Source organism: Cimex lectularius, unplaced genomic scaffold, assembly GCF_000648675.2.
Source record: "Cimex lectularius strain Harlan isolate CLEC.00 unplaced genomic scaffold, Clec_2.1 scaffold59, whole genome shotgun sequence".
Taxonomy (NCBI): domain Eukaryota; kingdom Metazoa; phylum Arthropoda; class Insecta; order Hemiptera; family Cimicidae; genus Cimex; species Cimex lectularius.
The window spans coordinates 1,612,866-1,638,645 of record NW_019392794.1 but is presented as its reverse complement, the minus strand read 5'-3'; the positions used below and the strand labels follow the sequence as shown (position 1 = coordinate 1,638,645).

The following is a 25,780-nucleotide window of genomic DNA, read 5'->3' as shown; positions in this document are numbered from 1 at the left end:
CTTTTTTTAAATATGATTATATCTTTTGATATACAAACAGGTACAATCAATATTATCAGACATGATTGATATTATGTCAAATATATTGCGACAATACACCAATTTGACTGAAACCTAGGTTAAAAGTGGGCAGGAGAGTTTGAGCGCGAAAACCTACACTTGGTTGTCATACATAATTTTAATTGCATATTGAAAAGTTGTAATTTTTCTGTTTCATAATTCTATAATATTCAATAATCAATCACCGATATCATAGACCTTCTTCAATAGATCGTAGTTGAGCGCGAAAACCTACACTTGGTTGTCATAGATCATTCGATAATGACATAGAGGAATCACATAGTTAAAGATATATATTTTGAAGAAAACCACCAAAAACAATCAACCATCTTAATTATATTACAAAGAAAATACCTGAGCTTTCTTCTTCTGCTAGAAATTCACAATATATTCCACGTTTCAGCCTCGATTTGTGACAATCTTACGACAATATTTGATTAACTGCAACTGTGAAAGGGTTCACACTACTGATGAAAATCAGTCTTGCCAATTATAGATAATCTTAACAGGTGTAGCAATATAATCTTCCTTTTTAAATAAGATTATATCTTTTGATATCCTAACAGATACAATCAATATTATCGGATATGATTGATATTATTATCAAGACTATTGCGCGAATACACTAATTTGACTGAAATTTAGGTCAAAGGTGGGCAGGAGAGTTTGAGCGCGAAAATTTCAATTTTCAGGGGGCGAAGCAGTCCGTTTAAAATTCGTTTTAAATAGCAATTGTCGTTTTCATAACCTGAATCAATTTTTACAATATAGATCAAGAAATTAATTATTAATAATAGATAATTTTTAATAAAAATGTATAATTTGTTTCTTGTACCTGTAGATCTTTATTTGTGTTATCCTTGTGTGTTGCAGCACGAATAACTCCAGCCTTCCAACACCAATCACTGATTTTCCCCAATTTCACATTATTTTTGTATGCACTCACTGACAGGAACCTTTTCCCGACGAGCTCCTCGCGAATTTTGTAGGCCATCTCGGCTCGGGACGGGGCACAAGCACTAATCCCGGAAGAGCACAGCTAAATAAGCACAGGAAGAGATTCCCTCCTTTTTTTAATATTTTTTGTAAGAATAATTTTTTTCCCTTTCTCGGCACTGAGTTGAAGCCGCGGACGGTTTCCGACCCGTTGCTCGCTCGGACTCCTTCTTCGCGAGCGGCCCGACTCGGTTTCGCCTGCGCGCCCCCCCTCCGTACTGGCGACCCCCCCTCAAGAGCACCGCCCCACCACCCGGCCGCCGTGGGTCACGTGACCAAAACAAAACACGTCACTAGTTGTAACAAAGATGGCTCCGGAGAGAAATTCAGTTTAAGTTTGCACCTCGGCTTCTTAACTCCGGACAGGCTCCCTGGTTGTATTTAGTGACGGATATATCGTGAAAATGTTAACCGCCTTAGTCTCACGCCTTATGATGTAAGTTTTAAATTTATTTTACAATTATTTATCGTTTTTACGATTGATGTTAAATTCGGCGCCGAGCGTGGGCTCTGAGCCGAGAATTGCACTCGCAAACCAACCCCAATTTCTCCAATAAACCCTTATCACAAGACATAAATAAGGCCGTAGTAATAAATCCAAAACATAACCTCTTAAAAAGAACAAAAAAGTGAAAAAATCACACATCTTCCATTTTATTTTAAACAATGCGAGAAAAAAACCGTTAAAGACGCTAAAGTAAGAATCGTTAGAGATGGTGCGTTGATGATCCCTTGCCAATGAACAATATGGTATATTTATAGAATCCGGGATTAAGATCTAGCTAGGGAAGAACAAAGTTACGATAGTTTTACCGGGTTAAAAACGTGTGTTAACTTGAAAAGAATGTGAAAATACATGAAAACATGTTTTATATTCAGTTTAATGCATGCATGTTCGCGATTGATCAAAATAAGACTCAATAACTAGATGAACAAGATTAAACTGCGTTTTCATAGGCAGATTTTGAATAATTCTTAATACATTTCTGTTATGCCTATTATGCAGCTGTGTGCTATGTTGCAAATAAACTAGAGAATATTTCATGTGAAATAATGGAGCGTTTCATATGTTAATGCTTGTTTATCTTCATAAGTTAAATTTTTCGCATGGAACAATTAAAAACAAATATATAAAACTGTGTAGAGAATACTAATTATAAATGAATAATTATATAAAAACTGGTAAAACTTTTCATTTTAACTTTGGGGTGTGATCTTGATTTTTGAATAGGTTTGCTTTTTTCCCTTTTTCTTCAGTTTAGCTGGCAGAGAAACGGGATTCTAAGATGGCCGATAAATAATAAATTTGGACAGGTTTGATCAAATCTCCAAAAATATCATTTGTATAAAAAATTAAATAAACAAAAAACAGCCGAATTAACCATATTTTTGTAAATGTTAATATTCCTAAGTATAACTTCGAAGCCTGATGTTAAAGTAGACCAAATTTGCCTCTGGTAATGTTTTTTCCGTGAAAGAACCAATTAATGGTACACATTTCTGGAAGAATAGAAAGTGCCTTGATAAAATAACAATGACCCAATAAAATAATAATAAATTAGGGCAAGATTTAACAAATTATAAAGAGTAAAACTGAAAATAAGATCCACATTATCCACAATTTTTTGTAAATCTGTAATATTTCCAAGTATAACTTTGATGCGTGAATTAAAATATACAAAAAAAATTTCTTTTGGACTTAATGAAGTGTTTTTGATCGTTGATCAAGTTTGCTAATTTAGTATGCTACTTAATAAGTTGTTTCGATAAAAGAAATTTTATTTTTTTGTTTGGTCTGTAAACGATGTATCGGTAAATGATATACTGGGTGTCCTTTTTAGATTGGCCGGTTGAATTTCTCTTGAACCAATGGCACAATTAAAAAACAAAAAATACGTGTATAATATTTTTTAGTCTAGTTTCAAATTTTTCTCTTTTTTGGAGAAAAACGCTCAGTTCGACTTTTAGCGTCATTGGTTCAAGAGAAAGTCAGCCGGGCCACCTAAAAAGGACACCCTGTATAGTACTTCGGCCATAATAGATAGTGTTTCGATGAATTATGTAAATGAAATAAATTAAGGCAAGAGTGATAAAAATTACGAACAAAGAGTATAATTGGAAAAGTGGGCCAAATTATTATTTTTTTAAATCATTAATATTCTTTTATAACCGTATTATTTTAAGTCATGGTTATCGTTGATATTAAAGTATTCGAAAACCTTTTGACTTTGAACTTAGGAAGTGGTCTTGATTGTTCATCAATTTTGCCATTTGTAACATTTTTCTAATATTACATGTCTACTAACGAAAATTGAATATTCAAAGGATTAATTATAACACTACAATTTGAAGTAATTATATTGTGCCCTGTATTCTCATAATGGAATCACTATACATTTCGAAATGTGGATTTTTCGAGCTTTGGTAGGGTTTTCCTAAGTTAGCTATATATATCAATTATACATTCTAAAATTATAACCGATAAAATAACACACCTCACAAGAAATGTAACACTACCGAGGTTCTTTGACATATTACAAACGTATGTTTGTACATGAACACCCAAACGCAAACCAGGCTGATCGAGAACGAAATGAAATTTATTTATCATAATAAATAATAAGAAGAACTTGTATATATCTAAACAACTGTACATTGGTGTTAACTATCATAACTGCATCTGCAACAATCAGAAATGAAATTTCAGCATGGAAGGCATTTTAAAATTTGGTTTGCCATTAGTTTTCAGTTTGATAGGGGTCAAGTTTAATATCGAAAGGGGGCGTCGGTTGCCGCAACAGTTTAGGCGTTGACACGGTGCTCATCACTGTAAGGTAAAGGTCCAGGGTTCGAATCCAGCGGCCCTGCATTCCAACCCGACATACTTACAAATTGGCTTTTTTTCAAAAACACCTGCACCCTGAGGGTTTATATGACCTCTGCTGTTGCGAACCCTCGTAAAAAAAATAATAAAAAATAAAAATAAATAATATCGAAAAACAAAAACTGTGATTTTCTTCCGGGATAGAAACGTGTTTTAACATGCGTTTAAGAAAGATACATGGTAAAATTGTACAGTATAATCAATGTACATATACTTGATATTAAAAAAATGTAACAACAAATTGACATTTAACAATTTCAGAATGCGGGCTGTAATCGGAAAAATAACACAATTTTCTGATTATATCAGGGATTGACACGTATTTGAAATTACTATTATAATTTGATATTATAATATGATTCATATTCCTGTAAATAAATAAATATACATTCTCAATTGGTAGCACTGACCAGTTAAAAAAATAAAAATAAAACATTAAACGATTTTTCATATAATTCCTGTTTTGTAATTGGAAAGTTAAGTTTTGAAAAAATGAGACCCTTGCCGGGGCAGAGCGTATACTTTTTATTTATAAGGCTATATAGGGACTACGTATTTATCCATATGATGATTTTAACGCCTTTTGTTCTGTGAAGGGAAAAACATATTCAACAATTTTAACCTCGTTAGTATGAGGAAAACCTTTTATAAATTTAGAAATGTCACTGGTGAACTAATTTTTCCCTCAACCGAGGAAGGAAAATCAATTCTTCCGTACTGTTGTTCGATGGCCGTAGAATTTTCGATCCTTTACTTTTAATATATTAATGTGCTAAATTACTTGATAAATTATGGCTGTTCTAAAATGTTTTTAACATTTTGACCAACTGAAAATTTAAAAATAGGTGAGTATGAAATATTTCGAGACACAAGAATGACGATCATTCTGGCTAGACGATATTTTGTAATTAAAATAATTCACAATTTATTTTACAGCCTTTTTGCAATCGGTTAATATTATTTATCTTCGTGCATCAATTTTACGACACTAATTTTAATTTGAGATATTTGCTTAAAGTGATTCTACATTTATTTTTTCATCGTTTAATTAATTAATGTGCATTGTTAAATAGTTCTACGAGGGCTTAATTATTTTTTATTAATTATCTATTTTATTACCTTTTTTCTGCTCTCCACGAAATATCTGAATATATTCTAAATATCTGAATAACTTTTGGTGAACACCAATTGTTCCCATTGACGTTCGTTTTGGTTGTCTTTCTATTATCTGACCAAAACCGTTTATTTATTGATATTTGTGAACATCTCCACATCACTTGTGGTATTACTATTCTTGCATAATAATATAAAACTTGATTATATTCTGAATTGATGTAAATCATTTAAGTTTGCTCAATTTAGTATTGTAGATGATGTAGTTTCTTTCCATAAACAGTTATGCTTTATATATAATGCATCATATAATACGTCATACATATGTATATAAACGTGGTTTTAACAAAAAGAGGATTTTTAAAATGTTGGTAATAAGGACGTATGGGCTCTTTTTTACAACGATTGATAAAAGATCATCGTTTCTTCTGGTACAAAAAAAGTTGAAAAACATCTTAGGATAACCGCTAGATGATGGATCGCTTCAAACTAGAATTATCCGTCTGCTTGTAAACACCTAAGAAGGCCTGACGTCCATATAGCTAGGATTATAAAAAACCTGTGTAAACGGGTCGAAGTCAACAAGGAGGACTTATATGGGCAGATTTTAAACTTCAAGGAGACTGGAGAACGTTGCCCAACTTTCCAAGCGGGGGGCCTCTATGATGCCTAGACACCAATAAAATATTTTCACCCCATTAATTTTTTTTTAAATTTTACAAGACCATTGTGTAGGGAACGTTTATAGGTCGCGGTTTATGTATATATGATAAAATGAGAAGAAAATTATTGGTATTTTCGTTTGGTGGCATTTTGTTTAAAGAGTTGTAACAGTAAAGTAGAATTTTTATCCACGTGATTCTAAAATGAATTGTAACATCGTCTCGTTATCCACACGACAAATAAAAATTTATTGCGCTGGTTTGATATATTGGTACAATTGACAAGACGATATCATGTTAGCCAGTTTTTCAAGTTTTAAGTAAGAAATGCACTTGCCATATGTTATAACAGTCATACTAATGTTTCAGAATAATTCTTAATTTTATATATCATGTTAAGCGTCTCTTTTGAGTTTAGAGAATTTAAATAAAAATTAGCCTTTGCATATTTTTTAAAATGCAACATACATTGATAATAAATGTATCATATTTTCTTATAAAGGGTCGGTTTTAAGGTTGGCCGAGTTAAAACTTACGTGCATAATACAAAATTGATTAAATTACTACTTAACTACTTTAACCAGTTATTCATTGGTGACGATCGTTTCCTTTGGTTTTCTAAATTATTAGACTAGTTAAAGGACCTCATAACCTATGTCTAACTGTTTTTACATAATTTTTCACTTGGTTATTTATGTCGATTTACTGTTCATATTGTTTTAGCATTTTATGTTTTTTTTAGATATTTTATTGATAGATTTCGTGACATTAAACCCCCAAAATCCATTCACTTTTAACTTTTCATTTTTCCTACTTAATTAGCTAACGTCTGACTTCTCACGCGCGCAGCAAGCGTTGGCGGACCCCAAACTCATTAAATATCTGGTTGTTGTGACAATTTGTTTTGGTTTATTCATAAACGTTCAACACGCACGTTCCTCCAGGAAGTATCATCTTTCACTTCCTCTTATTCGAATTTGCCCACAATCAATTCTTTATTTCTTCTAGGATTTTTTCTTATCATATCTGATCATCAGACGCATTTCATCCTCCACTCATCTTACGATATCTTGTATCCATTGTACTAAAAGGATTTACAATTTCTTTAGCCAACGTTTGCAAACAGACTTGCAGACGTTTTTTATATTTTAAGAAATATTTTTACATCTCAATAAAAGCAAAGGACCGCATAGTTAAAGCAATGGTATTCCCAGTAGTAAATTATGACAGAGACAGTTGGACCTTAAAGAACGCCGAGCAAAAGAAGATAGATGTTTTTGAACTATGGAGTCGGAAGGAAATTCCGAGACTGCGTTGGACCGTAAGAAGATCAAACATAGTCCATACCCCAAGAAATAATACTAGAGTACTCACTTGAGGGAATCATTAAATTAAAGATTATTTGGAGATCGTGAGATGCGGTCACGATCTCCATATAATTATTAACTAACGGACACTTTCCACACTATAATCAAAGGCAAAACAAAGCAATTTGGCAATATAATGAGATGGCAGTACACCCTGGAAAAGAAGCTGATGCTAGGGAAAGTGGAACGCAAAAAGGCAGAGGTGCCGACCAAGGGCAAGATGGATGACATTCTGGAAGTGACAGACTCAACTACGTGGGCTGGTCTATGAAGTCAGGAAGAATCGGAAGCGACTGAACGAACAAGGAACAAAAAATAGGCATGCATAACAAAAAATCTACTATTTCAAAATAGATAGGCTCTGTCTAAGTAACAAACCGTTTTGCAGTTACATGGATTAAGCAGGAATTTATTAAATGCCACGCACTTTTAGCTTCTTTACTCTTTCTTACTTAAATTATTTTGTTTTCGTTTGTTTCCTGAAGAATGTTCTACTCGTACCTTCCCCCCATGGTGTTCCACGTTTTCTCTTAAGCTTAGTCGAATTTGCCCAAATTGCTATAGATGGTTAATTTACTGTCACGATATTATGATAAAGAAATACTATTTACAACTTGAAACAATTTGATTGTGCTTTTTCTGATTTTCACAATATTCAACTTCACGATCCAAGCGTCCTAAACGTTATGCAAATCTGACTTCACATGTCTACCTGAATATATTACTTTACACACATGCATCCCCTTCATTAAATACTTTTTCTGGAGAAGATGTATTCCTTGAAAGCAAATCGAAAGAACTGAGTGTTCTCTTTTCTTTCAAATTGCTTGATTCCTGATTTTTTTAAATAGTAAATCATACTGTACACATATACTCTTGTTTCCATATCACACTGTACTTGTATAGCATATGAATCCTTAATTATAATAGCTTTAGCAAGTATGTTTAACTTTTTACACATTAAATGTCATTCACTTTTGGCTTTTCACTCTTTCCTTCATCAATTAGTGCCTCAAGAGGCAAGACACATGTGTCTGACTTCACGCCCACAAATGAGCGTGGGCTCTTTACTTTTCACTTTCAGTCTTCTCTGTCCAACGGGTAATTTTGGAATACAAGTACAACCTATGTACAAATGGAATCGAATTGCATTTGTACATAAGTTGAGCTATATTGAGTTATAATATGATTAAAGATTACGCTTTCCTAACATGAAATTTTAACGATCCTGTTGATTAATAAAATTTGGACAAATTAGGAAACAACGTTTCAGCATTCGGAGGTTTGGGATTTTAGAAAATCCATTTTTATTGGACAAATGCCAAACTCTTTTTCTTAACCACTTTCATATTAGGCTAATCTCCTATATAAATAGTGATCAACCTTCAACATAATAATTATATATTTAAAAAAGATAAGGAGGCTAAGTAGAAAGCAAAAGGCATTTCCTTTCGTCAATCTTCTGAGCAATATATCCCCCCATCAGAACATGATACAGGCTCATCCAGCAGGGAATATTTCTTTTACAACTGTCTGTGCTTAGCATAATCTAAGAAGCGTAAAGTTAGGTAATATTGAATAGTTGATTGTTCCATGACTTACTCTTGATTTATGGTGGTACACATTGACCATTCAACGCCTACGTTTTAATGACAAGCCTTAGTGACACACAAAGGCTTTCACTCCTTTTCGTTTGTAACTATTCATTAATAATTTATTTTTTAATTCCGAGTAGAAAAATGTTTATCCTTGCTCGGCGGATGCGGCTGATATCTGGGCTGTTTTCTCTCTCCAAGCGGCTGTGTCAATAATAATACCTAGTCCATAATAAATCCCGACCCCTGGCACCACGCCCTGCGTTCACAGAGCCAAACGCGATGTTGGAAAACGAATGTTTTTCTACCTATCTACAATTGTGTTTACTCATTTTTTCTCTCTGAACGGTGAATTTATTTATATCAGGAACTATTTGTGAAAAAATTGCGGTCTGGAATATCCAGCCGTCCATAGCAGGAGGCATCGGAAATGATTCATCTAGGAAAAACGGCGAAGGTCGGTGTCTTTAACCGCAACCGTGAAGTCTTTTTATATCCCGTTTTGTAATTAGTACAGATCAAATCTCGATTCATACCTATACTGCTGTTGACTTAAGTTGTCCAATAAAGACAAATTACAGATTGCTAATCGTCCATAACAAAAAGGGTCTTTGTAATATTTACAAAGCGAATTCCAGTCTTTTCCATTTAGATAATAAATTTTATAGTTCATAGCGTGATTTCATCATCAATTGTACACCATTGGTCGTTATTTCATTTGTTTAATGAAAGATTTTTCCTCTTTTCCCTTAAAAACATAGCGAATTAACCAAGGAAGATGTGGGTATCGAACCCACGATCGCGGGGTCTACGAGTTAAGAGTATCACGCTGGTTATAGATTAATTCCTTGTAAATATGCATTGTGATAATTAGCATGTCTTGCAAATGAAACCACCTTTTGATGTTTTTAGATTTAACCTGCAGGCTAGTTTCCCCTGTCGTCATGTAAATCTAAACTTGCCCTGTCTACTAGGTTATCCCACTGTACACATATATGCATACAAAAATTAATAAATTCTAGTTTTACAGGGCTATTTCAGTGATTTTTTGGCTAATATGGATTCAAGACTAAGTCGTTTTAGATCCTACGTAAACACATGTACACATAAAAATGTCATTACAGACAGGGAGAAAACAGCAAGATTTTCTTATCAACTCTGGTCCGCCTGCGCTCACTGTGGGTGTTAAAGGCATAAATAATGTGATGTAGGAAGTCATGAAAAGCTGAAAAGAGAATGGCATTATTATATAATCAATGGAATACGTTTATAAGTTAACTCACATACATGTTTTTTTTTTCAGTTTGTACATTTCAGTTTGTTTTGTAATTAGTGTATTAGGCTCAGGAACTCTGGAAGCGTTGTTTTTTTAATACCCATACAACTATTTTTAGAACATAATCAATAATTAATCTAAAGAATGTTGATGGGAATATTGGCTTAATATTTCTTTTTTTTATTTATTTAGTTCTCTACATCGTTTAACGTACTTTTGTCTTTGTACACAATAAAAAATAGTTTGAGATTTATAATTACAATTGATGATGATTAGTTTTAGTTCCTCAGTACCATAAAAAAACTTCAATTATTTTGCTGCATGCATGTTCTAAATTGATAAAGTCTATCTGCTAGACAATGCCGTGTTTGCGAGGTAAAAATGCTCTTTTTTACGTTACATCTATTCAAAAGATTTCCTTTCCTACAATCTCAAATTGGTTATCTCTTTGCTATATTTTATCTCGGCGGAAAATGAATCCAATTATAATCATAATACAATAATCGGGGCTGATTTTCGACTTTTCCGATGTTGCCTATAGCCATTCCAGTTGGGAAAGTGCATCATACAATTGAACCTTGCTTTTTGTGGGACTGCAAAGTAAAGGATTCCATCTAAATACACCATTTGAAAAGCAAGAACGCCTTTCCGTAAAGTTCGCCTTGCAAATGGTTGATTCTGGTTAGTTGGACTTTCCCCATGATCGCCTCCAAACTCTTATTGTTATACATTATCTGGTTTTCATGCACCGTATCTAATCCTTTTGCAATGGCTCGTTATCTTAGCAGGGAAAAATTTCTCTTCCAGTAAACATCTCACTAACTACATCCTCACTTTACACTGCGTGGACTTTGCCGCATGGTTGACTAACATTATTTCCCATGCCGAAAATAAAACAGCATTTCGTTGCGAAAATGTTATTCTGATTCATCCCGCCAACAGGCAGAAAGAATAAAACACGATTATAGAAATGCAATTATTTACAATTAATTTTACGAAATAACTCTGACTACAGAAAAAGTCGGAGTTATGTTTGACCCAACGTTTACATAGTTTCCATTTCAATCGTAAGTTTTCGCTATGTTTTACTTGCATTTTATTCCTGTAAACAAAAACAAATATTATTAATTGCTTCTATCTATCAATAAAATCCAAATTTCATGCTCGTTTATTTTCAAATTCTCTCATCCATTGAACGAAAAAGATCATAGTCTGATCCCCTTCGTTAGAAATAAGCAGGGAGAGGCAATACGCTAACTCCTTCCAGTAAGAACTCAAACATGAATATGGAAGATTGTTGAACATTTTCCTAATCTATTAGTTTTTTGGTGCACAAAACCATTTTTAGACAAAAATTAATCCACATGTTCTCTAGCTCGACCTCCATATAAATCATGACTTCATCTAATCTTGACTGGATTTGATGGCTTTTAAGGTGGATTTAGTTGAGCAACCATGTTGCTAACACACCGTTATGTCATACTTAGATGTCATTTAGTAACGCCGGAGCATGACAAACCACTGTTCCACTGTTTGTCAGTTTCTCAGCATAACACCATATGTATAAGTTGCTTAGTGGCGTTGAGGATCCTCATAGCATGTCTGGACCGAACTGCGCAACGATGCTTTAGTCTCAAAAATGAAGTGGACTAATTTTACCCACATGTATGTTTTCTTTCAATCCTACCACGATAGCTTTACAAACGTCTGGGACTCTATTCATAAAATTTCACAAATGCATTGCAAACTCATGAAGGAATCGCTTGTGGCTAAAAACCGAATTGTTACCACTGGTCTCTTTTGGACATAAATAGGTTTTTTCCATTTAGAGTTTTGTTCTCAAACTTTTGGCCCAATAACATTAATGAAAATCTCAGTCGGTGAATTCTGGTAAAAAACGTGTGCAATCAGCTAATTGCCTGAAATCTGAAAATTAAAAGTATTAAGTGTAGTACTGGGGGACCGCAGTAGATCATTTGGGCTTATCCTCGCAGGTTGTCAGACGCGTTTCAGCATTTCGTCATATTCAGCGTGTCGGTATGGTACTGTGTCTCGTTTATAAGGTCGTTATAGGGGGGGTGCGCTTGTCACATAGAAAACAAAGACACTAGATTTTACAGAAATTACACAGACAATTCCGAAACATGACAGACCAACCGAGCGAGGACATGCAGACTAAAATGATAGGTAACGACCGAATGAAACATTTTTGCTAGTGCAAAGTGTACCTATAAGTTTTCACGAAGTTCAATATTTTGTCACTTTTTTACTGATGTGCCACCAGCTCTGATTCCACGTGTTTGATCAAATAATTAATAATACACACAAATGTAATGACAAATTACAGATTAATTGCTCGAAATAATGACTAGGTAAGGTTTCCCAAGGGAAAACTGGTGGAATTCGAGCAGGATCTACACATACTAAAAGCGATAATCGGGCGTGTCAGTGAACTCTATTGACCATCAATCTGTTCTCTGTTACGTTTTTCACCCAACAATGTTCTTTTTTGGTCCCTCGATCTCGCGATAAATGTTTGTGTTGAAAGTATTCTGTTAAGTTGAGAACACCAATCCCTACGAGTTTTTAGCCCCTTTGTGCCAGAGTTTTAATGCTTTTCACTAAGGAACAGTGCCGCATTCGATAGCGTTTGCATTGGCAAAACAGCTTTTGATTACAGGAAGCAGTTACGTCCAACAAAGGATTGTGCAGTGAGCTCGTCTCGAGAGCTCAGTGTCTGCATCCATTGAAAAACTTGTCATTGTCGTTGTTTAGTCATACATTAAACCATTTCCATCCAGAGGATTTCTCCTTAACCGATCAAAATCATATGGTCTCGCCTTTCTGACCTCTTGAGCGCGGTTAGTTGTTGCCTTTTTGCTCACGCACTCCACAGTCTATTAAGTTGCCAGAAAAGCGAATCATCTTTGCCTTAATTTATATTTGTTGAATGTATTATATAAAAATTTGCCATGTCCTATGGTGTAAGGATCCTCCAGAAACTTTGTAGAGAAAAGTTTTTAAAAATGATTATAAAAGTATAATTAATTAAAGTAATTAATACGGTCAATTATATCTACTAAATACATATATGGAGTATTATAAAAATATTCTTGTGGTTTGTGAAAGCCTTAAACCAAATTTCGTACTGTCAGATGTTTTTTACAGATTTTTTAATTTTATTTTTAGGATTGAACTCCATTTGGTTGTATCATTGGTATTTATTTTATATTGTTTCACAATTTCATTCTTGATCCAGATCTCAACATCATTAAGCCAATAAATTTGGCCCAGAAAAATAATAAAACGCAAGGTATTTAACCGACATTCTGCATTTAGATTTCCGCTATTTGTTTCTAGGACTTCCTGAATCGCGTGAACGTTTTCAAATGCCAGAGTAAACATGTTTTTACGAGCCCCTCAAGTACTATTTGCGTTAGATCCGATTTGTTTGATCAATAGATTTCGATTTAGATAACAATACATTACGGATTGTTATGACCTAACGAAGTCTGGAAATGACTCAGAGGCTACCGAAGTTTTGTTTGTTGCTGAATGTCTATCATAGTAAAAAAATAGCAGAACGAAGATAGTGAATAGTCGGCCTCAGTTATTAATAACAATCAGAGGTCTAAGAAGAGGATAACTATTCCCTACATTGTGATCACCAAGACATGACAACGGTGCCTTTTATTATTTTACTACTGTTACCCTGCAACGTTAATTTATTTAATAACTTAATAAGTTTTTTATAATAACAACTTTTACAAAATGAATTATCAATATTATGAACCAACCAGTATGTGTAGTATTGTGAGATTTCCTCGTGGGTCTGGGAGTGTACCTGAAGATGGTCCTTTCCGATCATTTTAGTCAGTCTGACGCGTTTCACATTTCCGCCATATTCAGTGGTGTGTTCTTCTACATCAAAATTGAACGGGCAAGCAGTATCTGTTGTGCCTGAACCTTTTATTTTACATTACGAAACACAATTTTTGACAGATGATTATTGCCTAGTACAGATAGTCGATGCTTATCTTCCTAAGAAAACTGAATTATATGTCTGCAGTGCTAATTGTCTCCATGCGTATTTTACGTCTATTGAGCATACCTTTAAAAGAATTTGACAAATAATCTTTGCCTACATTCATATGTAGAAACATGGAAAGCTGTTGCAATTTTTCAAGATTTCTAGTGGTGATCTCACCGATTTCAACGATATTGTGAAGTATTAGTATGCCAGGTTTCCTACGCACGAATAATATGGGGTTCAGTTTTATTTTGTGAAAGCGTTTTCTACATGTTTCAATTGGTTATTTGCCTATTCTGTGTGATGGCTTGTAGGACTGAGTCATCAACACACCCTTAATCCATAAAGTACCTACTTTGGTCAATGCTAAAAAACTTTTATTTTTTTTACAAAAGCAGAACTTATTGCAGCTATTCCGTTTGTAAAGTAGTTAACACATTTTGTTAATATAATTTGTTCTTTGTCAACTGTGTATGTTTGCTTATGGATAATGGTGTCATCCAGAGCATGTAATCTAACCATCCCCAACCCATTTAAGGACCTTTTTTGGACAACGCACTTTTGTTTACAAAACGGAATCATGTTTTAGCTATTTTTGCACGTGAGTTACCTGTATATATACAAACGCACTTGGACGACACACACCCGCACCCACGAACAACTTAAATGATAGGATGATCACAACTGACTTTAGGACATACATTTGGGGGACATTTGCAAAAATGCTTGCTGATATCAATTCATTTATAGGAACATTTAAGTTTAAAATTTCCTCTGGAAAATCCGCGGATGTTTCGGCCCAGCAGCAGACCTGTTGCAATTACTAAAAATTTCTAGTGTGATGTCACTGATTCCACCGATACCGGGAAGTGGGGCGTCGTGCCGAATGGCTGTTATCGACCGACGCACCAACGATTTGACGCGGAGGTCAAGGGCGGCTTGACGGTGGGGCCGTCCCATCCCATCCCAGTTTCTTACTGTCAGGCCGACACCGATATTCCGTTTTTCCGTATTCTCGTGCCGCCCTACGATCCGACTCGTTTAATAAGACGTCCGTGACCGAACTCAAGCACCGAGCGGTATCCGGCGCACGTGAAACGGAAAAAATAGGAAAGGCCAAGGAGAGTCATGATTTCCCTCCAAGGCCGTGTTTTCATGTTTGTGCCTATCAAATCATCATTCGGTAGCATTACATTTGATTATGTAGAGGCTTTAGTTCAGTAAAACTTTTAAAAGAAATATGCATAACATATACATTTACACCCAATGTACAATATATAGCCAAGATAAATCTTATTTGTTATATATNATATATATAAGACAAAATTTTGTCAACAAATATATATATACATATGTCGACAAAATTTTGTTTACTTAATCCATCATCTAAAACGACAAACGACGTTATTTAAATTTATAAATTCAATAATAATTATGTAGTGGTTGACTTGTTCACACTCTATATTATATATAGCCTGAATGGCGATAGGTTCTCTTGGAGGATTTTTTCAGTTAGCAGTAATGAAAGATATATCACTGGATTACAGGCCAATGAACAGATAAATGCAAATTTTTCCTCCAACAACGCCTACACGCATCTAAATACAGGCGTGGGTACACTTTCAAGATTGGGCGGGTGGTCGGGCTGCTTAGGGGGAAAAAGGCCTGTGAAACAAACAGTAATTTTTTTAAGATTATTGCCTTAGGGCCAGTGTCATATAGTTTATCACGTGATGAATACGGTCTGAAAGGATCAGGATTAAAATATATTTTTAAAAAAATCCTCTACGCTGTGGCAATTTCATTTTGTTGAGTTGCCAGTTTCAGTTTACTTCGCCCATGAAAACTTTCTTTTTTGTTATTGATAGCATTTTAAATAAAATAGAACAGTTTGACGCCTACAGTGTTTAAAAATTACATTTCATTCTGTAATTGTTGTTGTTAATTTCTATACAGTCTTGAGAGAAGTGCTAAACAGTTTAGCAAACCCTTTAAGGAACTATCCTGGCTTTTTAGCCATCGTGGAGTGTAGAGATTCCTCTTTGAGAGAAAGTGAGCCATAGGATTGGTGAAAACTGCTTGTCGAAATTTTGGAATTGAGATTAGATGAATTCATTTACAAAGAATAATATCAAGCTATTTAAGGTGTTTTTGATTAGAGAGATGTAGAAAGGATCATTGCTGATACCTTGAAAGACTTTGGATTGAAATGTTTGAATTCGTTTTCGGCTAGATTGATTGATAGCCCAGTTCAAGTCCTTGTCCAGGCTGGGTTAATTGTGTTTATTAGTTAACAACCCGTTAATTTCTTTTCCTAGCCATATATATAGAAATCCTGGAGTCTTTTAATGTCTCATGTGCGGATTCCATTTAAGTTTGCACTTGTGATAAAAAACCGGGTGGGTACGTTAATACTGATGGATGGAATATGACCCCCTCTGTTACAGGTTGATTTTTGATAGTAATATTTAATCCATTATGTTTAGTGGTCTGATTGACAAATTACTTCTTTCAATCAATTAATCTTTTTTATGCAAGTAAGGTCTTGGTTGAAACGAAAAAGTTAAGTGTCATGAGCGGGATTCGAACCCACATCCTTCTGCTTCGAAGCACGTTTTCATTTCAACCAAGACCTTACTTACATAAAAAAGATTAATTAATTGAAAGAAGTAATATTTAATAATTATTATGCGCCCCTTGCTTTTCACTAGATTACGATCCCATACAGATTGGATTGATGGAATGTGTGTTCTCTGGGTGGGTGCTGAAAGATAGCTTACAGCTGGCTGATTGTATGTCTGAGGGATAGGAATATCGTCGGTGAGAATATTGTGTAGGATGGGATCAATGACACTTGCACCTTTTACCTCTAAAGACACTGTCAAAAAGGTATTTTAGTACTTTTTATAAATAAAGGGATGAGATGAGAATAAGTGTGAACTTGATCAATACACCAGGATTCTATAGTTTTTCAATGGCCTGGGCAATGTCGATGAAAGCCCATGTTCGCTAATCTCCGCTTTAACCGTAATGTATTAGAAATTATGTCAACAATAGATCTGCGATTTAAAATGGAGCAACACATGGTAGTCAGTTTGAACTCGATTGTCAACTGTCAATTGTGTACTATCCACTCTTCTTCATAGTACATAGTAACTATTTGTCGGTCTTCGGACTTTCTGATCTGCCCTTTACCGATGCTCAGAAGCTGCTTCACTGAAGTCAATAACGTAGTCATATTTACATCATAATATCGCTAACAATAGAGTACTGGTAAAGTGGAAATTGTAATTGGAAGGAATCTAAGTTGAGGAAAAGCCAGGATTCTCTTCAGGATTATTCTTTCTAACTGGAAAAACTGAATTTGGGTGATTTGCCGAGGTCGGATTAGTAACAGTAAAGATGCCCGTTGTCGGCTCCAGTGTTAACACAACTTTGGAACGGGGTTTATTTGACAATTTGACAAGATTTCGGTTATCTAGGACGGCTGGGTAAAGAAATGGCAACGGCAAGGTTAAAAATAACATAAAAAATAATTTAATTAAAAAACTGATCAAACACGAACATGGACTAATGGCTAAGCGTGCCTATAAAAAAATAATTTGTCGTGCTGATTCGGTAAAATATGAGCCGAATAGAAAGAGAACTATTGATCGAACTGTTGGATGAGCCATGGACATAAATCATGGCGCGCTCATCATCTCTATCGGCTGTGCCAAAAACGATCGGCCATAAATTATCGTGAATTGTTACTTTCCGTCTCTCACTGAGAAGGCCTGATTGCCACCGAATCCCAATTATCGTTTTAAAGAATTTGCAACACAGTGCTAACCAGGTCAAGATTAGCAAGTCGTACAAAACGCGTCGGCAAATCGAAGCGGTAGCCCAAGGGCGAGATTGCGGCTTGCCAAAGGATTGCCACCTGCAAACGGCCGTCGGAATAGTGCGAAAAACATTTGATTTTATAATTTTTAGTGAGTCCAAGGTTTTCTCAAAGCTGGTGACGCCATCCATGATATACATTTCCAGGTGTAAACTCTTTAAGTATGACAAGAAGATTGCAAGAAGACTTTTGATACCTGATATCAAATTCATCTTTCCAGTTAAAATATTCATATCTTTTATAGTAAAATCAAAACTGGTCAGTTATTAAAACCAGCCTTGCTTGATTATTAGTGAATGATTAAATACCGTTTAAACTACATGTTCGTCGTTAGAATGGTTGCATTCAGAGTCAAGGACATTTTACATATCAATACACATACCCCTCCACGTTTAATTGGCATTTAAATATACAACAGGTTGATTCTAGTAAAAGCTGGCTGAAGGTGCGAGCGCCCTTACTCGTACAATTTTTTGTATGGCTGCCAAGGTCAAAGTTTCCATTTTAAGAACTTCCAGCGGTGTAAATATCGGCTAAAGGGGTCTATTCTGCCTGGTCGGAGCGTTTAAAACCTCTTCAACGTTTATAACATCAGCTTGATATAAAAAATCCAAATTGTTTTCAAATAATGCAATCTTTATTAAATTGAATGTCATCAGGCACCATAAGTCAAACAAGCTGAAAATATGAGTTAATATATGAGATTTTCGGTTTGACAAAGCTGTACAGTACGCAGCACTCCTTTCAACACTCAAACACAGTTCAATGTTAAACACAGAAAGCTTAAAATCCATACTACGATCCCCTGTTAAACAATTACAGCCTAGAAAAGCTCCAGGAAACAACTCAAACAACAGAAATATATTCTACCCGAGATTAGATGGTTTACGTGACTTAACATAAACACAGTAATCAGAACCAATCGTCCCAGTCTCTCCCAGCCAAAACTTTGGAAAGTATGTCAAGAAATTGAATTATCATAATAAATCCATTGTATCAGGGCAGGTGTTCCTCAAGGGTACATTCTTGGCGCGTTCTATATTCCTTTTCACGATTAACGATATTTCCGCATATTTTAAAAATGGAATATGAAGGTGTCTGAAGGTACTGTTGGTCCTTTCTTAACCGAGAAAAACATTAGTACAATTTTGTAAGCAATTTGGAAGCTAAATCGTATATAGGCTTAACAGTCTATTGCTCTTATTATGTATATTAAAATTTATACGCAATACTCAAATGATTCTACTTTCTTAAAGAATCAATAGGATGTTTCTAATCTTCCACGAAAATGAAATATCAATATTAGACTCAAGGATACGCCACAACTACACGCAAGGTCGTGAGGAAGTAATTTCAGAAAATTATTTCTCGATTTCCCCCAGTAAGTTTTTCACAATGGTCTGCTTTTTGATGAACTTCTGCGGTATAATTGTGCCCAGTACATCTGGCCTTTTATATCTTCTGTTTGCTAGTCTGCCAGGAGAAGGGAGGATTAAAGGAAAATCAACTTTGTTGAGGAGCGTGATAATCCTCAATAATTAACTATTATAATGTGAACTTTAGTATTCTTGTGTTGAATGTGACTTTTGGAATATACGATGATCAAAGATGTAGTTCGATTGGAATTCAGGAAGCGGGTACAGACTAATAGACCAATTTCGATACTGGGGTTACGGGGTCACGCTCATGCTTTTATGATTATTAGTTATTCCTGAAAGTTTTCAAAAGCGAACTTTCAAGCCGAAGGGAACTCCTCGGGGTCAAAGGAATATATTCTTGTTGTATTATGTAGTATATACGCCAAGAAAACATAGGTTGAAGAGCAGAATTTTTCGAGAAAAAATTGTTCAAAATTTCATTAATTATCACTATTGTTATTATGTAATTATTGTTTATATTGTAAAATTAATTTAATTAATTAATTTTAACATAAAAAGATGATAAAGCAGAGATTTGGTCAAACCCTGATTTAAAAATTCAGCAAACAATTAGGAGTTGTCTATTTTGGATCGATGAGTTGTTGACCTTGTCAAACTGATGATATATGTTTTAAAGTTGATCACGAAAGTCTTTTAAAATGAGCAAAATCCCATACCGTGACATCATTGATTTGACCTTAAACTCATAATTAGCCCTTTTGGAATCAAGGGCCGGTGATTTCTTCTTTATCCGAGGTCAAAATAGTTTTGGTATTTGCTAGGCTTGCCAAGTCTGTCTCGAATCATTCCGCACAGAGGAACTTCCTTAACATAAAAGAAAGCAGTGTTTGCATAAAATTTTATGTTTTTACGAAGAGACCTATGAACGATTTTGGACATAACGTGCTTCTTGTAATTACTGAACCTCCCTAAAATGAGTCCCCATTATTACTAAATTTTATGACCCTACTCACGTTTTTAAAAGTTCAACTATCTATTAAGGATTTTTTTATCAAAACGGCTCTTTTTGTAAGGATAACGGTAGTAGTATGTTTTACTTATAAAATAGTCTTATTTCCATAATGAGAAATACATAAAAAAACTCGCATAAGTTTCATTTTAGCTTCTTACAACGACTTACTAGTAGGCAATAAAATGCTCGGACCATCATAATTTTTTTACACGAATGTAATGCATTGAAAAATTCGCTATGCCATGATCTTTTTTGCGTACTCAAAACGTTTTTGCAGAAAATCCTAGGGTATGTGTACTTACCACTTCTCCAACATAGCTGCTTTAGCATTTGAATGGAAGGGAGTGTAAGGTGTTGATCCCGTGACCGAACCTTTCTTTTAAGATTGTCTCAAACTTGTTTTATTGGCTAATAATGTACCTCCCAAGAAATACCGCCCCAGAACATGTTCAATCCTCCAAATGTCACGATTTCAACTGTATCGTATCTCTGGTTCTTCGCCAGCTCTTTCACGGTCAACGGGACTGTTAAGGGTTTATCGTTTCATTGGTAAATAGGATTTTTTTCCAGTGCACCCTTGGTGTTCTCATGCAAATCTTAGTCTCATTCTACGGTGTTTTTTTTTCAAAAAGGAGGTTTTTCACGACCCTTGGATCTAAGGTTTGACACCATCTGATTTCTTCCGGCAGCGGTAAAGTTTTTAATGCTAAGTGGTAGAATTCCGCTTCCGGATTGCTTGCATTTGAATAAAACAGTGGTCTATGATATTGGTGATGCTGTGACAACCTGAATTTGGTCGAGTATCCCCGTTTTGATGGCCTTTGAAACTGACGAAAAATGGCGATTCACGTTGTAGCGCATTAATTTCCAGTTTTCATGGAGAGTGATGATTCCGACTAGTTCCTCGCGGCATAATCGACTAATTATTACACAAACAAATTTAACGGAGTAAAGAAAATAGAGAGAAATTGCTACCCAGGGTTAACAAAAGGTAATAACCGTCTGAAAAGAACATTGAGATTAACCAAGAAAAACATTTACTCTTATTTTGTTGGTAAACTGTGATTAACAGCTATTCCCGAAAGTCTCTCAAAGAACAAATAATATTACTAGTAATACAAACAAAGGTGGGTTAAAAACAAAAACTAAAAAATATCTAGATTTATAGATGTTAAGATACTTTTGACAGGGCTTGTATTTATTTATTGTAATTTTTGTAACTATTAAACAGTAGTGATAATTATAACTGTTTATAGGATAATTTTTAATTATTAAGAGTTGTTGATTTTATTATTTTTTAAATTTATTTATTATTATTATTAGTGACATTACTAGGGTAAATTATGAAAGGGTAGGTGAGTTGGCTGTACTGACTGTATAGGAAACAGGATGGTTATATTCCTGATGTAGAATGGACGTTTGTCAGTTCTCGTTCACTGTAAATTTAATTTCTAATATAAATTTTAAAAAATAATGATCCCATTACCATAGGTCTAACGATATAATTTTTTGGAATAAGGCAAGACATAACTTCACTTGTTAGAAATTTGTATAATCAAAACTACGGGTTTAGAATAAGATTTAGACGATCAAGGCCCCATTCATTAAAAATACAATTTATTCGATCAGTGAGCAGAACGACAAAAAATACAAAATATAAAGTAGAAAAAAAATAAGATGAAGAGCCAATTTTTCAATAATTAGGTTAATGCTATAGTACAAACATTTTAAGAAGGAACGGCCAAATAAAAATTTCTTTAGGCCCCTGAGGCAGATCAAAGCATAATATTACAATAATTTTCCCGTGTTTTTTATATAACCCGGTTGGCCGTTTACCGCTAATTAAAGAAATTATGTTCATGTAAGCATCTCATACATCAGTAAAGTTTATTCTAAGGGGCGTATGCCTATCCATCGATATCTACAACCATTTCACGGTCTATTAGGGCACAAATGTTCAATAATTGTAATATTAGAATAAATAAACATTTTGAAGTTTTTATTGAAATTTTAATAAAAATATTGAAAAAAGAAATATGAATTTAGTAGAATTTCGGCCTATTATTTAGTCCTGATATTACGTTGATAATAGAACAAACCTCAAATATTCAAAAATTTTGCCAACCTTCATAAAACTTTCTTGATCAGTTTAAAAAAATTATAGATGGGGACAATCATTTTAGGCCTAAGCGCCGGTTCCTCATTTCAATTTTGGGATTTATTTTACCATTGATCAAGACAACACCTAACAGCTCAATAAATCCGTACTGTTTCATCATAATCCGTTAGCTGTAAATATATGTTTTAGGATTCCTCACAAAGCGGTTGACATTTACGCCACAGTAGTGGAATCCCAATGTCGATTTCATTAATATTTTAATGTTTATTGCGACACAAATTTTCAGTAGATGTTATGTTTTACAAATATTGATTGATCAAGTAAAAGAATTGATTTTATATTTTTGTATTTTTTTCTGGGGTGAAGGTTCACGAAGCAATAAGTATTTAGTACCTAGAAATTATTGTATTTAAATTCGATTGATAGTTTAAAAAAAGATAACTATGTTCAAATTAAACAATTTCGGTTTGAGAAATTAAATCAAATTTGTTAAGGGCGCTTTTTCACAACAGCACGAAAATCAGTATTTTGTTAAAGACATTTTCAGAGAAATGTGGACCTCCATATCTCTGAAATGGATGCTATAATTAAAATATGTTGATCCAACTTTTGGTTCTCGTAAAAAAATTATAAACATGGGGCTAAAGGTCGTTGAGCGCAGAACCGATTTAGATATAAGTTATAGATTTCTATGAAGCCGTTATCGACGTTTCACATTTGCCAGTTTGGAGTCGCAAATAAAAGAAGTGGGCGTAGGTATACAATTAATAACCCTCATTCCCACATAAAACATACTTTCTTTATTATCTTGACAACTGATCAGTAGAGTTAGTTGAACCTGAGCATTATTGTCTTAATATTGTTAACTGAATTTGATGAAATTACACTAATCTATTTAAATGTTGGACTTTGTGTTATCATCCAAATCATTAGTGTATTTGCATAGTGCATAGTGCATCAATAGTAGAGTTGTATAAATTATTAAAAAATTAGTATAATTTTTTTTTTTAAATATACAGAACAAGTTATTTGGTCAGCATCTATTAAAACTGGATAAAATCACTGATTTGGTATTAACCAACGGTCGAAATTTTTTTAAATGCCTGCTCCGAAGATTCTGCTCGGTTAGACTGAACACATATTGAGTTTGTGAGTGCACCACTAAATGCAATATTTTAAGTATGTCGTAAACCAGCCAACCAATTTTATGTAAACTGAAAATTATTCGTGTCTTAAAAGTCGAAGTTAAACAACGATTAAAAGAGACATTTTTCCACTCTATTTTTTCCATCTAAAAGTAATGTAAATATTAGCGTAGTATTTGAGTGAATAAGTATTTGTGGCAGAATATACAGACCCCCCCCCAACTACTAGGTTAGATGTCTTATCGTCCTGAAAAAATGTATTTATTAGCATGATCGGTTGAATGAGTTAATGAATGTGTGTGTGTGTGTGTGTGTGTGTGTGTGNTGTGTGTGTGTGTGTGTGTGTGTGTGTGTGTGTGTGTGTGTGTGTGTGTGTGTGTGTGTGTGTGTGTGTGTGTGTGTGTGTGTGTGTGTGTGTGTGTGTGTGTGTGTGTGTGTGTGTGTGTGTGTGTGTGTGTGTGTGTGTGTGAGTGGGTTTGTGGTTCGACCGATCAAATTAGGCTAGTTTTTAGGGCAAAATTGGTTTTTGAGTATTGGGCATAAAAATTCCCCAAAATTTTTATTGTATGAAAGTTTCTTGTTTGTATGAATGTATTTCTTAGGAGGCCCAGCAGCGGAATATCCGGTACTCTCAGACCCACCAAACTTAGGTTAGAGCACAATATACTTCACCAGATACCTGTGTACACGAGTTCCAGAGACTTTGCACCACCTCTGGATGGGCCAATTAAGAAAGAGGAAGGGTCCCAGAAGTTCAATCAAAAATACAAGATCGCCAACCCTCCTACAGGATTTTGTCAACGTACACGTTTGTTGTAAAAAACGCGAGGTGCCGGCAATAGCCATGCCCAGTTAGCCGGCCAGAAAAATGAAAAAGAGGAATTTTCTCGATGTTATACTGTCAAAATTTTTGTCAAAACGTACATTCCTCTGTGAGGAGCTCGCCAAAACGTATTTTCTTTAATATAAGTCTGACCTATTTTTAGAATTTTATGAATGGTGCAACTATTAGAAAATAATATAAAATAATAACTATTGACGAAATTTTGTACAAATATGTATAAAAACCTCCAATGCCCTGAATGTGTATTGTGTTGTCTCCCTTCTCTAAAGAAAAAACAATTTTTAATAAATATCCCGATAACTCATATTTTTTTAAAACATCAACAGAATAAGTGAAAAGATTGGTACAAAATTAATATTCAAAGTTTTGTCCAAATTTATATTGGGTATTCTTCTAAGAGGCCTAAACGTGCATTCATTTTCTGCCCTCGGAACGTATTTTCTTTAATATCACGCTAACGGATCAATGGACCTTTAGAAACATGGCACAATTATTGAACCTTTAGACCTTGATGTATCGTCATATTACGTGTTTATCCTTCACCCTGTAATATATTGTGATTCCTTTATTGTTCTCATCAGACCGGCCATAGTGGGAAATGTTGCTCTGTATCCCTCCATCCTCGTTTCCTCTCCCCATGGCAGAATCAGCATGCACCGCGTATTTTGATCTTCTTCAAATAACCATTGACTCTGCAGCTTTCAATTTGAGAATCATGTCAATTCTAGGCAATTTACGCTTACGCTTGTACTAATGGATTTTTTTTATGCTCTTCTAAGCCATGATGACGGAGATACCTCCTCAGTAGTTTTTCTTTGTTTTTCAGTTCAGAATATTCGACCACATTGTGTATAAGCTGTGCGTTGTGATTGATTCTTGGCTATCAGGATTTGATAGCTATGTTGGTCTATACTTTATTCAGATTGTACTGAAAATATATTTCAATCTAACCTTGAAATATTGTTGTCGTTTCATTTATTTTGAACGAAATACTCCAGGTTCATTCTTACATTCTGGAGATTTACTTCGTTCGTAGGTGGAATTTTTCCAATTAGGTTTATAAATTTGTGTTACTTAAACGGGTGAATTGTCGCAATTTATTTGAAGTATGTTATTAATTATTACTGTAATACAGTTGGCTCTAGGATTTCATGTGGGTAATTGTTGGGGTAATGCTGATGGATTTATTCAAAACATCGCCTAAAATGTATGTCATGAAATGTATGGCTGAAATAAAAATAATGCTGATGAATACAAGAACGAATCAATACACGGTACCCTGAATATTCTCCAAGTCGACGAACTCTTGACAGTAGTTCAGAACGGTTTATCTTCGGTCCGTATACTCTCGCTGTACATCATCCGTTGTACTCAAGAAATAAAGCGCTGACAGTCGAACAAAAGATAATTACGGC

The 25,780-nt window shown here is 34.5% G+C and overlaps 2 protein-coding genes across 9 annotated transcripts in view; one reads left to right on the top strand and one right to left on the bottom strand.

Moving 5' to 3' along the window:
• LOC106661667 (lysine-specific demethylase 3A-like) overlaps positions 1-1,274 on the bottom strand; it is a 475,583-nt gene extending 474,309 nt beyond the window's left edge. For 5 of the 6 annotated variants that reach the window (XM_014385207.2, XM_014385208.2, XM_024227951.1 and 2 more), the window contains exon 1: positions 896-1,229. In XM_014385207.2, coding sequence (XP_014240693.1) covers positions 896-1,054 — 159 coding nt within the window. In that variant the 5' untranslated portion in view covers positions 1,055-1,229. Of the gene's footprint in view, positions 1-895 lie in introns of all 6 variants that reach the window. The other variant, XM_014385209.2, reaches the window with a different exon arrangement.
• Positions 1,275-1,320: 46 nt separating this feature from the next.
• Positions 1,321-25,780, top strand: part of LOC106661671 (receptor expression-enhancing protein 1) — a 40,807-nt gene continuing 16,347 nt past the window's right edge. For 2 of the 3 annotated variants that reach the window (XM_024227957.1, XM_024227958.1), the window contains exon 1: positions 1,323-1,492. In XM_024227957.1, coding sequence (XP_024083725.1) covers positions 1,461-1,492 — 32 coding nt within the window. In that variant the 5' untranslated portion in view covers positions 1,323-1,460. Of the gene's footprint in view, positions 1,493-25,780 lie in introns of all 3 variants that reach the window. The other variant, XM_014385216.2, reaches the window with a different exon arrangement.